Source organism: Crotalus tigris, unplaced genomic scaffold (assembly GCF_016545835.1).
Source record: "Crotalus tigris isolate CLP2741 ecotype Arizona unplaced genomic scaffold, ASM1654583v1 scf7180000017678.2327064, whole genome shotgun sequence".
In the NCBI taxonomy this organism is placed as follows: domain Eukaryota; kingdom Metazoa; phylum Chordata; class Lepidosauria; order Squamata; family Viperidae; genus Crotalus; species Crotalus tigris.
The window spans coordinates 2136396-2150915 of record NW_024096561.1 but is presented as its reverse complement, the minus strand read 5'-3'; the positions used below and the strand labels follow the sequence as shown (position 1 = coordinate 2150915).

The 14520-nt window shown below is 36.0% G+C and overlaps 1 protein-coding gene across 3 annotated transcripts in view; it reads right to left on the bottom strand.

Moving 5' to 3' along the window:
• The window catches only part of ADGRA1 (adhesion G protein-coupled receptor A1), a 462284-nt gene that overhangs the window by 46308 nt on the left and 401456 nt on the right, over positions 1–14520 (bottom strand). For all 3 annotated transcript variants that reach the window (XM_039337456.1, XM_039337457.1, XM_039337458.1), the window contains one exon: positions 12223–12368. In XM_039337456.1, the coding sequence (XP_039193390.1) occupies positions 12223–12368 (146 nt within the window). The remainder of the gene's footprint in view (positions 1–12222; positions 12369–14520) is intronic.

Sequence of the window (14520 nt, the reverse complement as noted above, 5' to 3'; positions counted from 1 at the left end):
ATACGGTAAATATAGGTAATGCTTACTGTAACTGCCACAATAGGAATCAATAACTCAGTCATTAAATGAAGCAGTCACTAAGTGAAATACCATGATTTTTACACTTTTACTTCAGCTTTCCTTTGCTTTACACTTCTGCAGAAGTTGTAAATTGTTGTAAGTTGTAAATGCAAGGCCTGGTTGCAAAGTTATTTTTTCACTACCATCATAACTGTGAACAGTCACTAAATGGACAAGTTGCTAAATGAAGACTGTCAATAAATATAACCCCCACACAAAACAAATGCACTTCTGGGGTTCTCCATAATTTTTAAAGGTGGGAAGGACTGCTTATAGCAAAAAGTTTTAGAAACACTGGTCTAACCAAATAGAATATTTTGCAGTTATCATGACTTCTGTGCCTTGAATGTTTTGCTTAGACAAATGCATTTTAGTAATGCTCAATACACTCTTTTCCCTTCATGGAAATCTAAAATCCGGCAACTCTTCAGATTATGTACATATTTGCACCCAAGCCAGGTAGCTTTTTCTGACACAGCCCTCCCAAGAAATATAGGATGAACTCAGTTACAAAATCAGCTGTCATTCAAAATGGAGGAGTCTCTTGAGAAAGCATATCAAAATTGTTAATCATTTTAATCTTCATATCCTGCACAATTCCCCGAATCCTCTTTGCCATTTAGGTAACAGCTGGCACAGTATTTATTTACAGTCTATAGCACCTGAATACTTTTGTTTTGAAAGCAACCAAATCAGGGTGTTTCTGTCATAATGTTAACAAACTTGGTAACATTTTGACCTGTTTGAGAGATCTTCAGAATGCTAAAGAATGTTAGTTTAAGTACCACATAGATGAAATCAACTGGGGTTATAAGCACAGGGTTTATAAAGCCAAGGAAAATGAAGGATTGACTTACTTAATATAGTTTAATATGTTTAAAACTGGGATGGACAATTTTCAGGGAGCCTGGGCTAACCTGGAATGATGCTGACTGCATTGCCAAAAAATGGGAGAAATCATGTCAAAAAGAGGAGGCTTTCATTATTTAAATGTAATTAAAATTAAATCCATTTTATACAATTTCTGTTGTCATATACTGTAGTTAAGACGTTTCTGTTCTCTAGATTAGTATGATTCTGATGGTGCATATCTGTCAATGCTAGTTTGTCTCATTTTAGCATCTGGAGAGCAGCTGCATTCGATCTGAGGCATCAAGTTATTTTGCCTTAGTGCCACAAATTTTACCCTCAAAATAGGCTGATAGGTCTCACTAGCCACTTGGCTCTGCCAGAAACAAGTCCCTGTGCCTGCACAAAAGGGTAACCAAACATCAGGATTGAAGGAGCACTGCTACTCCAATCCAAGGCTTTAAAGAGGTTTCAAATTTTTGTTTGAAATGTATTTTCACGAGGTTGCAGCATGAACCAAAAGCCATTCTCATAAATGAAACCTAAGACACTCTGCTGCATATTTTGCATTTGTCTTTCAGGCAATGCTTGCCAGATGGGTGCTATTTCTCTTGAAGCAGCATTAGCAATATTCAGAAATGCTGCATTCTTGACTGGAGATGCTTTAAAAATGTTAGGTCAACATAGGTGGAGCCTGAAAAAGTATATTTACATTAAATTAACAAGATTAATGCACTTATTCCTTATATCATTTCCCCCCTTTCTGATGCATTAAAATTATACTATGGCAATTTGAGGAAAGGCTGGCTTGGAGTGGGCGTATCTAAGGCGTTTGAAGGCTACAAAGAGCCCTGAAGGCCGAGGCTGCCTTAAAAACAAGTGAATTGCAGTACTGGGAAACCTTGAATCTTAAGTTGAAGTCTTTCTCATTCATTTTATTAGCTGGTGAATAAAGCTGACAGCTTTATTCCAAACTTCTGCACTACAGTATACATTCAAGGCTGTCCTTTAGGTAACTAGCATCTTTGTAATTGTGATTTTATATTACTCATCATTCTGATGAGCACATCCTATGATTCATAAAAGATCTTCTAATGACTTTATTCAGGCCATAGACAGTAGAAATTGTCAAAACTCTCATGAATTGGTAGTACAAGCCTGAACTGTTCTCTATTGGAAGCTGAATCATGCTGACAGGAAAGGTTACAGGAACTTTTGAACTAGAAATAATCGCTTTAAAAGGACTAAATTATTTTAGGTGAGTGAAGTCACTGCTCCCCCTTTTGACAGTGCAATTTTAAAATAGAAAATATATCAACCCAACCAGTTGAAATCTCTTATCCTTTGACTCATATGTAAAAAATCTTGATTAGGCAGGAAATAAAAACCACAAAGACAAGGCAGTGATGTAACACAAATGTAGTATGTCTGCCATACTGTATGTGCTAAAGCCAGCCAGAGTCATTGAGATGGGCGATTTCTTTCTTTTTTTCTTTTTCCCTGACAAAGAGTTAAAGAATTAAGTTGGGAGACTAATATGACCATTTCGAGCTCATTCTGCTCTCATCAGTTAGCCACACCCTTTATTATGGGATTTGAACCTGGGCAGCTTATATACTAGGCAGACCGGTCTGATTGATTACACCTTGGCATTTTAACTGCTATACTGCAGTTCTACTTTTTACAATATATATATATACATATACGTATACGTATACATATCTGTATGTATATGTATATGTATATGTATGTATGTATGTATGTATGTATGTATGTATATATATATATATATATATATATATATATATATATATATATATATATAGAGAGAGAGAGAGAGAGAGAGAGAGAGAGAGAGAGAGAGAGAGAGAGAGAGAGATATTTTTACTGCAGCGGCCCCCAACTTTCCAGCTGGCAGCCAGGGGGAGGGTCTGTGAGCCCTCCCCCCGGAGCACACATTTATGCTTACAGGTCCATTTGCGCAAATGGTGTGTGCTTGAGCAGAGAGTGCTTGAACAGAGGGTGCTCCAATGGAGCTTCACATGTGAGCACAAGTGCCTTCCACTTGTGCGAGTGGAGCATGATGCATACACTTTTCCATTTCTCCTGCAGCCCAGTTTTAAACAGGCTGCAGCCCAGTAATGGGTCATGGCCCAGGGATTGGGGACGCCTGTTTTGGGAAATCTTTTAACAACTGAGGGTCATACATAGATTCAAAGAGTTAGAAGAGATATTTATGTCATCACGTCTGATCCCCTGCTCAGTTCAGGAATCCAGACAAAAGTATCCCAATGGATTATTTTTTTAGCCTTTGCCTAAACCTAACCAGAGAAGGAGAACCCATCTGGATACTGACTTCACTATCAAACTACTTTTATAGTTAGAAACATTTATTTTATATGAAATCCACCTTCCCTGTAACTTACAACCAGTGGAGGGTTTCAGCTGGTTTGCACCAGTTCGGCAGAACCAGTATCTAATTTTTTGTTGCCCAGGCCCAGAATGGACTTCCGGAAGCGGCATCCACATAGAGAACCGGTTGTTCACATATTTGAATCCCACCAATGCTTGCAACTATTATTTCTATCATGTACTATGTGGTGGTAGAGAATAAATCTTGTCTTTCTCCATGTAGTGGTCTTCAGGTTCTTGAAGAGAGCTACCATATCACCAGTGGTGGGATTCAGCCAGTTAGCACCAGTTCGGCAGAACCAGTAGCTAATTTTTTGTTGCCCAGGCCCAGAATGGACTTCCAGAAGTGGCATCCACACAGAAAACTGGTTGTTCACATATTTGAATCCCATCACTGCATATCACCACTCAGTCTACCCTTCTCAAGGCTATTAAAAGAGCTGTGGTGGTGCAATGGTTAGAATGCAGTATTGCAGGTTAACTCATAGCTCACTGCCAGGAGTTCGATCCTTACCAGCTCAAGGTTGACTCGGCTTCCATCCTTCCGAGGTTGGTAAAATGAGGACCTAGATCCGTGGTGGCGAACCTATAGCACGCATGCCACAGATGGCACACAGAGCCCTTTTTGTGGGCATGTGTGCCATCGCCCCAGTCCTAGGTCTTCAGCTGGGTTTTATGAAACCTTTTCACTTTAGGCTTCCACCGTCGTGTGCAAAAAAAAAAAAAAAAGGTTCAATCAATCAATTTCAAGTTCTTGCGGGGAAAAAAAAGATCTCGCAAAGTTGGAATTGATTGAACTTTTTAGTCCCACCCAGTCTGCCATTACCACTGCATCCATGCCCACCCAATGGGCAATGCCCACCTGGCACTTGATGATATATAAGTGGGTTTTGGGTTACAATTTGGGCACTCAGTCTCTAAAAGGTTTGCCACTGCTGACCTCGATTGTTGGGGGAAATATGCTGACTTTGTAAATCACTTAGAGAACGATGTAAAGCCCTATGAAGCAGTATTGTGCTATTGCTATTGCTACTGTAGGAGTGTCAAATTAGTCTATGGTGAGAAAAAAAAAATCAAAACAAGGACCAAGGAGCATCAGAGCTTTCCAACCACCTAGGACACTCTACAACAGAGTTCAAAGTGAGTGTTTTGGAAAAATTAGAGGAGGAAAAGGTCTAGAGGAAGCTTATCAAGAAGCTGCCCCTATGTTGGCAGCCCTTTCTTAGACTGAAGGAAATAGCTGAGAGAAAGAGCACACTATTTATTATCTGTAGTGGCTAAATTTCTCGTTCTTTCTTTTTGGTGCTTCCTCAGTCATTATCTTCCCCACTCCCATTACATGCTCTACTTTTGTTTTGTGGATTTTTTTTTTTTTTAAAAAAATAAGGATTTTCACCCCCAATTCTGGTAATAATAAAATGAAGATGTTACAGGAAAATGATTTCTATTTAATTCACTTTTATGAGATCATTGCACTTTACAAAAACCAAATTACTAAACAGAGGAGATAGGAAGTACATAGTATTTCCTTTTTAACTGTGTATCTCAAAGTCATATAATGTGGTTTCAGTTTTATCTTTTGATCAACTGTATTAAACTATTATTCTGAAAAAATATATAAACAAGAAGATTGCTCCCAGTAGCTATGACTCACTTGCATTTTCCTTTCTAGCTTTTGGTCAGAGGTATGTACAGATTTCACATTCATTGAAAGCTGTGCTCACACTTTCCTGTAGCATACAAATTGGAACTCCCAGCAGTTTTCAACAGAGAGGTAGATTTTGGAAATAAAAGGACCTAATTTCTACAGTCAATAAGTAATAAGTACAATGATTAATCAATAGTTTGTAGCATGCCAGTTTTTATGGAATAAATGGGATTTGTTTCAACAAACATACTTATTAAGGTGGTATCAGACAAAAAATGAAAGAAAAAGATGCATATTGGACTGAACACTAGTGTTTCTCAGCCTTGCAAATTTAAAATTGTAGATTTCAACTCCCAGAAATCCGCAGCCAACAATGGTGGCTGGGCAATTTTGGGGACTGACATCCACACATCTTAAAGTTGCCAAAGTTGACAAACATTGTCTTACAGTATTGTGAGGCATAATATGGTCTTTAGGATTACGGTATTAATATATTAAATCGCTAACATGGAATTGCAAATGTATTTCAATTTGTAACAAATAAGAAACAGTAAAACTCAGCTAAGGAAATGCTGCTGTTGATGATGCATTCTTTATTTATACAGAATTCTTGATTTAAAATGTTCCAAGAGAACAAATGGTACATGTGCCTCTATTTTTCTAATTCTTTCCAGTAAGATACCTGGAAGACTGGCTGCCAGTTCACACTAGGCTCACAGTTCCTCAAAAGACTGCAGGCACATTAGGCACAGAGTAAGTTTGTCAGAAGGTTGTTGCATAATAAAAGTCATCAAAGAATAGGAAAGCTACAGTAAATCCAGCATTACAGTGTAAAGGTATCATGAAGGATAATATGTATGAGTAAACAAGTTTTTTCTAATGGTTTTATGTGCTCTCAGTGCCCATGATCTTTTTAAACATAGTAATAACGTGGAGATTGTTTAGAAAACGGAGTCTTAAAAACGTTTATCTAGCAGGATTCTCAGCCCAAGCTTGAGAACTCATGCAAATATTCCATACAACAAAAAAGTATATTTTATCATGCTCTGATACCTCAGATATATTTATTTGTAAGTAACAGCTAGTCCTATAATGTCAAAGGGCTGAACCCTAATTTGGAGGAAAAAGTTTTGATAGAAAGATTCACAATCCATAGTACTCTAAAATAATTAGCTTTTACTGGGATATCACACTTTTGAAGGGTGTGAAAAAAATATTTTGTGGCAATTTGTACATCTGTGATGGGTGATATAATTTAATTAAATTTAGTGTAACGGTTAACCTGGCAGGAAGATTGACTTACAAATCTTCAGTGAATTGGTATTTCTCAAAATCTTGCTATGTTGTAATAGAAATAGGTAGTAAAAAAAGGAAATGTCCAGCAAGTAACTTAAAAAATCTTCTTTAGACAGATTTTTAAAACACAATTAAACTGCATGCTTTTCACAGCCGAATATGTTAGATGTTACTATAGCCAGATTGCTGTCTCATTCATCCATTTTTTGTTGCTAATTTTATGATTCTTTTAGCTGCTTGGAAGCTGCTCTCATTGAACAGCAGTACAGCAGTACTTTAAATTAGTTAAATAATGTTTCTTAAATGTTAACTTCTGTTAACTTTTATAGAAGTTAATCTGGCAATTGGTATCGCCAGATTAACTTCTATAAAACACAGTAATATAATAGGCAGAGGTAATACGTGCTTGTCATGGGCAGAGTTTAGTAATAAGAAAGAGAATATAGGTAGTTCTTGACTTACAACAGTTCATTTAGTGACCATTCAAAGTTACAATGGTACTAAAAAAAGTGGCTTATAACCCTTGGTCATGTGATCAAAATTCAGATGCTTGGCAACTGGTTCATATTTATGATGGTTGCAGGGTCCCCTTTTGACCCTTTTCCCCTTCTGACAAGCAAAGTCAATGGGGAAGCCAGATTCACTTAACAACCGTGTTATTAACTTAACAACTGCAATTATTCACTTAACAACCGTGGCAAGAAAAGTCATAAAACTAAACTAAACTCACTTAACAAATGTCTCACTTAGCAACATAAATTTTGGGGTCAATTGTAGTTGTAAGTTGACTATTTGTATGAGCCTTCTTTTGCACAACTCCAAGAAGAGGACAAAGCCTAGTTGGCCCTTTTAAAAATGTGTTTTAACTCAGAGAATTAAACTCCCATGTTCTAAATGGTCCTGACAGTATTCCCAGTAGGACAGTTAGTTTTCAATTTATAACCATAACTGTGCCCGGAATTACGGCTGTAAGTCATGCCAGTCATTAAGTGGGTCACCATGTGACTGTCCCAGATTTTGCAATACTTTTGTGGCGGTTGTTAAGTGAATCATTGTGGTCATTAAGCAGATGCAGCAGCCGTTAAGCAAATCCATTGTGTGCAATGGCTGTTTGTTTTTGGAAACTGGAATGAAATGCCTGTTTCCAGCAAAAAAAAGTCACAAATCTGCAAATGGCCATAAATGCAGGCTGGTTGCTGTGAGTCGAAAAGGCAATGACATTACTGTGAGGTGTGTGTGTGTCTTGTAAATAGCCCTGGGGAGGTCCGTCATAACTACAAATGGTCACTAACTGACTCATTGTAAATTGAAGACTACCTGTATTGCTGAAAATGGATGACTGAAATGCAGCATATAAAAGTTTCCATGGCAGTCTTAAGGGGGAGACATCCAAAAAACCACTACAGATTTTTTAATCCCTGTTCCTTTGGGCATCAGGTGAAGAACCATTAGTTTATCCTAAAAGTTCAAGTCAACAGCAACTTCTGAAGAAACAGACAATGCTCTGTAGCTTTACTGTATTCATTATATTTTTCAGGCCTAAGGCTAGAATGGGTTACGACTCGAAATGCTCCTATGACTACCAATGGCAGTAGCATATACCTGAATATATGTTATTTTTAAAACTGCTCCTGCATTCCTTCCATGCCTTGATGTTTCGTTTCCTAGAGTACTGGATTGAATGAAGTTGAAATTCAATCCAGATAAGTCTAAAATACAACTGATTGAGGACACAGTTTACCAGAGGCCTGGAGTGAAGAAATGGTTAGATTTTCTGACAGGTCTTTCAATCCATCTCTCAGAATGACTGCTCTGTTGGCTCTCACACAGTGTAAACAGATTTATTATAGGCCAAGATGGGGCTCTCTGTAATTTTTAGCATTGTGACAAATATTTACTATATTTTAACTTTGCCTTGTACATTAAGGCAGTGGAGCAAAGTAGAATAAATAGATATGAGCTGGGGATCAAATCCCATCTGGAATTTGGAATGGTGAAAATTTCTTTACTTTAAAATTGCACATGCACACACCACTGTACAAGATGCAGTTGTCTTCCTATTGTTAAAATTACCAACTGATCACACAATATTTAGGGGTTACCCTGATTATCACCTGATTCAGAATGGACTATCCCAGATCAACTCCAATTGGGATAAGTTAATTTACTTTGAAGTAAGTTGTTTGGGCTTTGCATGGCTCTTGTCTTTATATTCTTGCAACAAGACTCTGAATTTGCAAATATTGTCAGACATAAAAGGCGAGGTATTATAAAAATATATTAATAAACCATACACATATTTTTGAAACCCACATTTTCTGTAATTAATTTTTATGTATTTTGTGACAGAATTGAAATTTATGTTTCAAGGAATACACACCATGACATTTTTCTGGCTTGTAAAGTACTATAAATTATTATTGAAAATTCTTCTTCCGAGCTGAATAGCAAAATCATTTTAAATATTTTAAATTCAGTCCAAGTAGTATAAGGCTTTCAGAAAAAATAGAGAATGTTTGATAATATAATAGCTATTATATCCTGGGATTCTTATATCGACTTCTGCTACTCAAATAGCATGCGAGCCTGCAAATGTGTAAGAACTGCTAAAAATGCCCATTGTTCATTAATGAATTAAGCTAATTTCAACATAATTTTACTTGATCTAAAAATACATATTGGAATTATTTGTGGAAAAAAGTTTATTTAAAGTGTTCCTTGGCTCAAATGGGAAGCAGTAGAACAAGGGACACAGTTAGATTTCCTGTTTTGCTTTTGTATTGATATTACAGTATAGTTACACTATGCATAAACTTAGTATCACTACTAATTGCCCAATCATCTCTATTCATCTAAGTGGAGAGAAAGGGCCAGCTCAAGGTATTGGGTGCCAGAGGCAAAGGGTAATATGCCATAGAAAATAGCAATATTAATATTAAAGTCTTTTTTGACCATGTGATGGGACAATATTCTCAACCGCCCTGCATCAGTGCTTTGCTCTTCTTAATAATTAAATTTTCATCAAAATATAATTAAGTAATATACAGCAATAATACGAACAGAATACACAGAAACTGCAAACTCTTCCCAATCCGCTCAACTATCTGACCTATATGTTTCATCTAAACAACCACTTAATCATTTAACAGCATATTAAATAGAAACACAGTCTAATAAAACCAGTCCTATTGACAGAATCATACAAGCTTTATTTAGCTAATGTGTCTCTAAAATTTAGGAAAGAGTGGGGAGAAAGAGCTGTGCCCATCTGCCCAGAACCATCTCCCCAATGGATCAAAGAAGTCCATGGTGGGGATGGGGTGTGTGTGAATGTGAATAGAATTCTAACATTCTGGAGAATTCTCAGTATTCTGAACATATAGTTGTATTCCACCACATACTTCCCAACCCAGGAAGTGTTTGACCTATGATATTTTGGCCATATACTGGAGTGTTAGCCATCTCCTTGCTAAAATACTTTGATTATTCTCAACCATATTAAAATGGACTTTACCGTAAGTGATTAGGGTTTATTGCCTTTCATTATCAGCCAACCAGCTTCAATTCTTAGGCTGAGGCTAAAGAATCTTTTAAGCATTTTAGCTAAGAGAAAATTAATCCAAATAATTACTTGGAAAATAATCCTTCTGATATCTTATGTAATGTATGCGGAAACAGAATTGTGATAGTCTTTTCAAACAACTGCTGGCTCATTTCATCAACAGACGGATGAAAATAAAAGTTATTTTTCATGAACTGCCAGTTAATACTTTTTTTAAAAAAAATCACTTCATGAAGACATTTTTTATTAACATTATTGCAAACTATCAAGAAAGTATGCCAAATGTTAAAATAACCATACCAGCTAATGAAAGCAAAAATAAAATAAAAATAAAAAGTTCTGCAGGTGCCAACTTAGAAAAAGCTATGTGTGATATATATTTAATATTATAAACTAGAGAACAATCAGAAGATGTTTTTATATGCTATGGTACATTTTGTTAGGAATAAGTTCTCCTACAAATATATAATACTAATTTTCAAAATAATTGATATGTTGTTCCTTCTAAGATTATGGTTATATGCATGCAGTCTTAATACATGATTAATACAATGATAAATACTGAAATCTGAGACTATGCTGATAATTCTTATTGCATTTGTGTTGGAGCACTGAGGCAGTTCCAGGTTGAAAGGATTACCCAGTGACACCACTGTTGCCTAGGGGATGCCCAGTTGGGGGCTCCTTTCATGTCTCAGTTAATGTGCCCACCAAAGTGGTACCTATCTATCTACTTGCAAATGTATGCTTTCAAATTGCTAGGTTGGCAGGAGCTGAAGTGAATGACGGGAGCTCACCCTGCCTCACTGCAGACTTGGGTCTCAGACATGGTTTTGCTGCTTGTCAACCAAATGTCCTAACCACATGAGCCACTGTGCTACTGTTGCTAGTAACTGAAATATACAGAATATCCTCAACATTAGATACTTTTAAAATAACACATTCACCTGCCCTTTCCTATAATTCAATTTGTTTGAAGGAAGATGTTCCTTCAAGAAAATAAAGTAAGTTATAATATATCTTGAGAAGCCTACTCATTATAAAATTATTCATTTCTCAGAACCTTAATAAATATTCCCATGTCCCTTCAACAATAGTAATGTATAAAGTGACCTCTCTTTAATAAACACACAGTATGCCCTGCTTTTACAACCTAAAATAATCTTCCACCTTGATTACTGTAAGCCCGGCAATTATTCCACTAATTGAGGAGAATATTTATGACTCATATTTATGACTTGAGTTGACTCAAGTCTCTCACTTCTGCAACAGAACTGTGAGGTCCTTGCTCTCTGAGGTTGGTGGTTTTCTTGCAGACATTTCATTACCAAAGCAGGTAGCATCATCAGTGCTAGAAGGAAGTAGGGTTTGACTGTTAATGTTATCTAGTTTGATAATGAAAGATCTACAAGAAAACCAAGCTCAACCCCACTCCCTTCTAGCGCTAATAATGTTACCTGCATTGGTAATGAAATGTCCGCAAGAAAACCACCAACCTCAGAAAGTACTAATGATGCCACAATTATTCAATTATTCAACTAGTACACATTCCTAAGAAGGAACCATTACAATGATTTTTAAATGAAGTACACTGATTTACAGAAAAACACTATCATAATATACAAAATTTAAAAATTCTCTATTAAATGAACCATTGGACTTAAAGGGCTTAAAGTAAACATCCACTAAACATTTTAAAGAACAGAAATTAATGATTATAAATTATTGTGTCACAATCTATATATAGAACTTTTTCTTCATAGTTTGTACAAATGATTACAAAACAGATTTTACTTCCTCAAATTATTTGGGAGCAAATATTATTCCTAGGAAATTTTGAAGCTCACTTTAGTCTCCAGAGATGCTAAGGATGTACAAAGAACAATGCCAGTACAGACAATGTAAACAATAGAATTAAAACAATAAAATTCTTTCACATAAGTGGGCATACTAGCTTGAAATCATACTGGGATGTTTAAGATTAATTAATGGCTATGCTCCTTATTCTCTGTTTGGATTCCTGAACACTGCTTACTCTTCATGTTGGTGTAAAAACACTAGAAATAAGGATAGTCAAATAATTATATAGTTGGACCTGTTCCAGAGAAATGTCTTTAAGCTAAGATTTATATAACCTGTGTTTCTCAATGAGATGCAAATAATCATGAAAATCTTCAAATTTCTCATAGTTAATTATGATTACCATTGTCAAAACAGTCAACCTTAAGCCAATTGCAAACTATAATTTCATTTCTCACTTTGGCTGCAATATGGCTCTAAAGTTAATTAAAGACATTCTTAGTTTGCCAACTGTTAAAGCCAACTAATAGAAGTAGCAATGGCCATACATATGTAAAGCAAATTTGAAAGAAAACATGTCCATAATCATTCATACCTGAGCAATGGCTGTTTGGGGTAAGAAGGCTGATCACTGTTTTGGGATGTTTCAGGCTTTTTTGTAACTTGTTTATAAATATTTCTTGCTGTCACTCCAATCCAGAGCATTGTAGAAAGTGTAGAATAATGCAGTACAATACCAACCTAAAATAAAATGATGAAAAATAGAAAGGCTCAGCACAAGGACACAAAAATAAAGCATGTTGTCATTACTGTTTTTGTTTATATTGTCAAATAAGTTTGCTAAATGAAATGAATTTGCGGATGTTTTAAATATTCTGCTGCCTTTAATCAGTGTAAGGAAATGAAAAAGAAGATAAAATAAGGTTTATTTCTCAATATAGGCTGGTGTTTATTATTGTTGATACATTGTGAAATAGGGTTTTTATAAAAAGACAATATAGAAAAGTGTCCTCCCCCTTTGTTGAAAAATGGGTTGCTTATATGTAAAATGCATAATGGACAGTGCTTTTAGTTCCTTTGTTAGATCATCTCTACTCCCGGTGTGCACAGATGTCTTGTACAGAAAAATAATCATGCTTCAACAATGGGTATGTTTCAAAAAACAATGGAGAAAACACTGAAGTAACAATCATCAGCACCCCTAAAACATACTTCCTCATTCATTGCACAATTGAACCATGAACGTACCCAAAAGTGGACCTTGCTGTGAACAGGTCAAAATTCCCTAGTAAGACTTTTTTCCCACACTTCACTCTTTTAGGCTCAAGGTCAGTTGAGACTTTTTTGATGTACAAAACATTACAGCTTTAATGCATATTAGGGAGCTGCTAAGAACAGTAACAAAAATATTTCATCAATGTAATTCACATAAAATGGTAACCCTTCTCCAGATAGGACAGTAAGTGATAAACAGAGCTTATTATATACACTTCAAGATATAAACTTAATACCTCTCATATATAAAAAACATAATTATGTTGCCTAATTCCTTTCTAATGAAGTGCAAAACATCTAAGATGGCAGGGCACCACTGTATCTTTCTACAGCAGGAGGACAAGGAACAAATGTAACGGAAATTTGCAGTTTAGCAAGTATATTGGCACTCACATTATGGGGTATCCTCCCTTCTGAAGTGAAGCTGGCTTCATCACTCCTGAGTTTTTGAAGGCCCCTCAAAATCTGATTGGATAATAGACTTGCTACTGTTTTATTAATTATGGAACATGTAATGCAAAATTAAATGTTTTGGGTCAACAAGAAGGCAATCTTTTTTCTACTATTATTAACATTCAGTTCAGTGTAATTGAAAGATCGAAATAATATTGCTTAAATCAAATAGCGACATTACAGTTTGAAGCTGAAATTGCTTAGCATTTTAGGGCTAGAAAGAATGAGCCAACAGTTCCGAATAGTAGAAAAATGACATTCCTTGAGCTCCATAAAGCTCCAGTAATTTGAATGGAAACATAGATTTCCTGTCTTTCCTTTTAATCCACAGCTAAAATAGAACTAAATAATGTTATTTTCTGAACTGAAACAACATTGTAGATTCATGCACAGACAGAGCTGATCAAACTCCACATGTAGAGGATGCCCTTGAAAAGGCATTATTATTTGCAGGTCTCAGGAAAAGTAACCATTGCTCTCTCTGCATTCCCAGGGCAGAATTCAGCTTTCTGGCAGATATTATTTGTTTATATAAAATGACCATATATTAAACTTAAATAGATTAAATTATTCTTTCAGCAAAAGTTATCTTTGTGATTGGTGGGAAGTTTGTTGGAGAAGATCTATCAGGTATCGCAGGCACACACAATTTTGGGTGTTATACCCACAAACAAATATAGAGATTTTATAATTGATATCCTATGGAACATAGAATACTAGAGTTGGAAGGAACTTTGGAGGTCTTCTAGTCCAACTCCCTGCTTGAGCAGGAGACCCTATACCATTTCAGATAAATGATTGTCCAGCCTCTTTTTGAAAGCCTCCAGTGATGGAGCACCCACAACTTCTGAAAGAAACTGTTCCATTGGTTGATTACTCTCACTATTAGGAAATTAGATATTAGATATTCTGGATTCCAGCCTAGACACCATTAACTTTTCAAGTGACAGCAAAGAAAGCCTATGCAGAGTCCATTGCACAAGTCAAGCCTGGAAGTTGCCACTGAATGCACTACTGTTAAATGAAGTATATGGGGGCACTTTTTTAAAAAAAGTTGTCAGATATTTAGGGGCAAAAGGCCTTTAATAGTTCATTTTATAATACTGAGCCTTGCATTTTCAGCCATTCTATGCCCCAACCCTTTTCTTGGATGTTTGAATAAGGC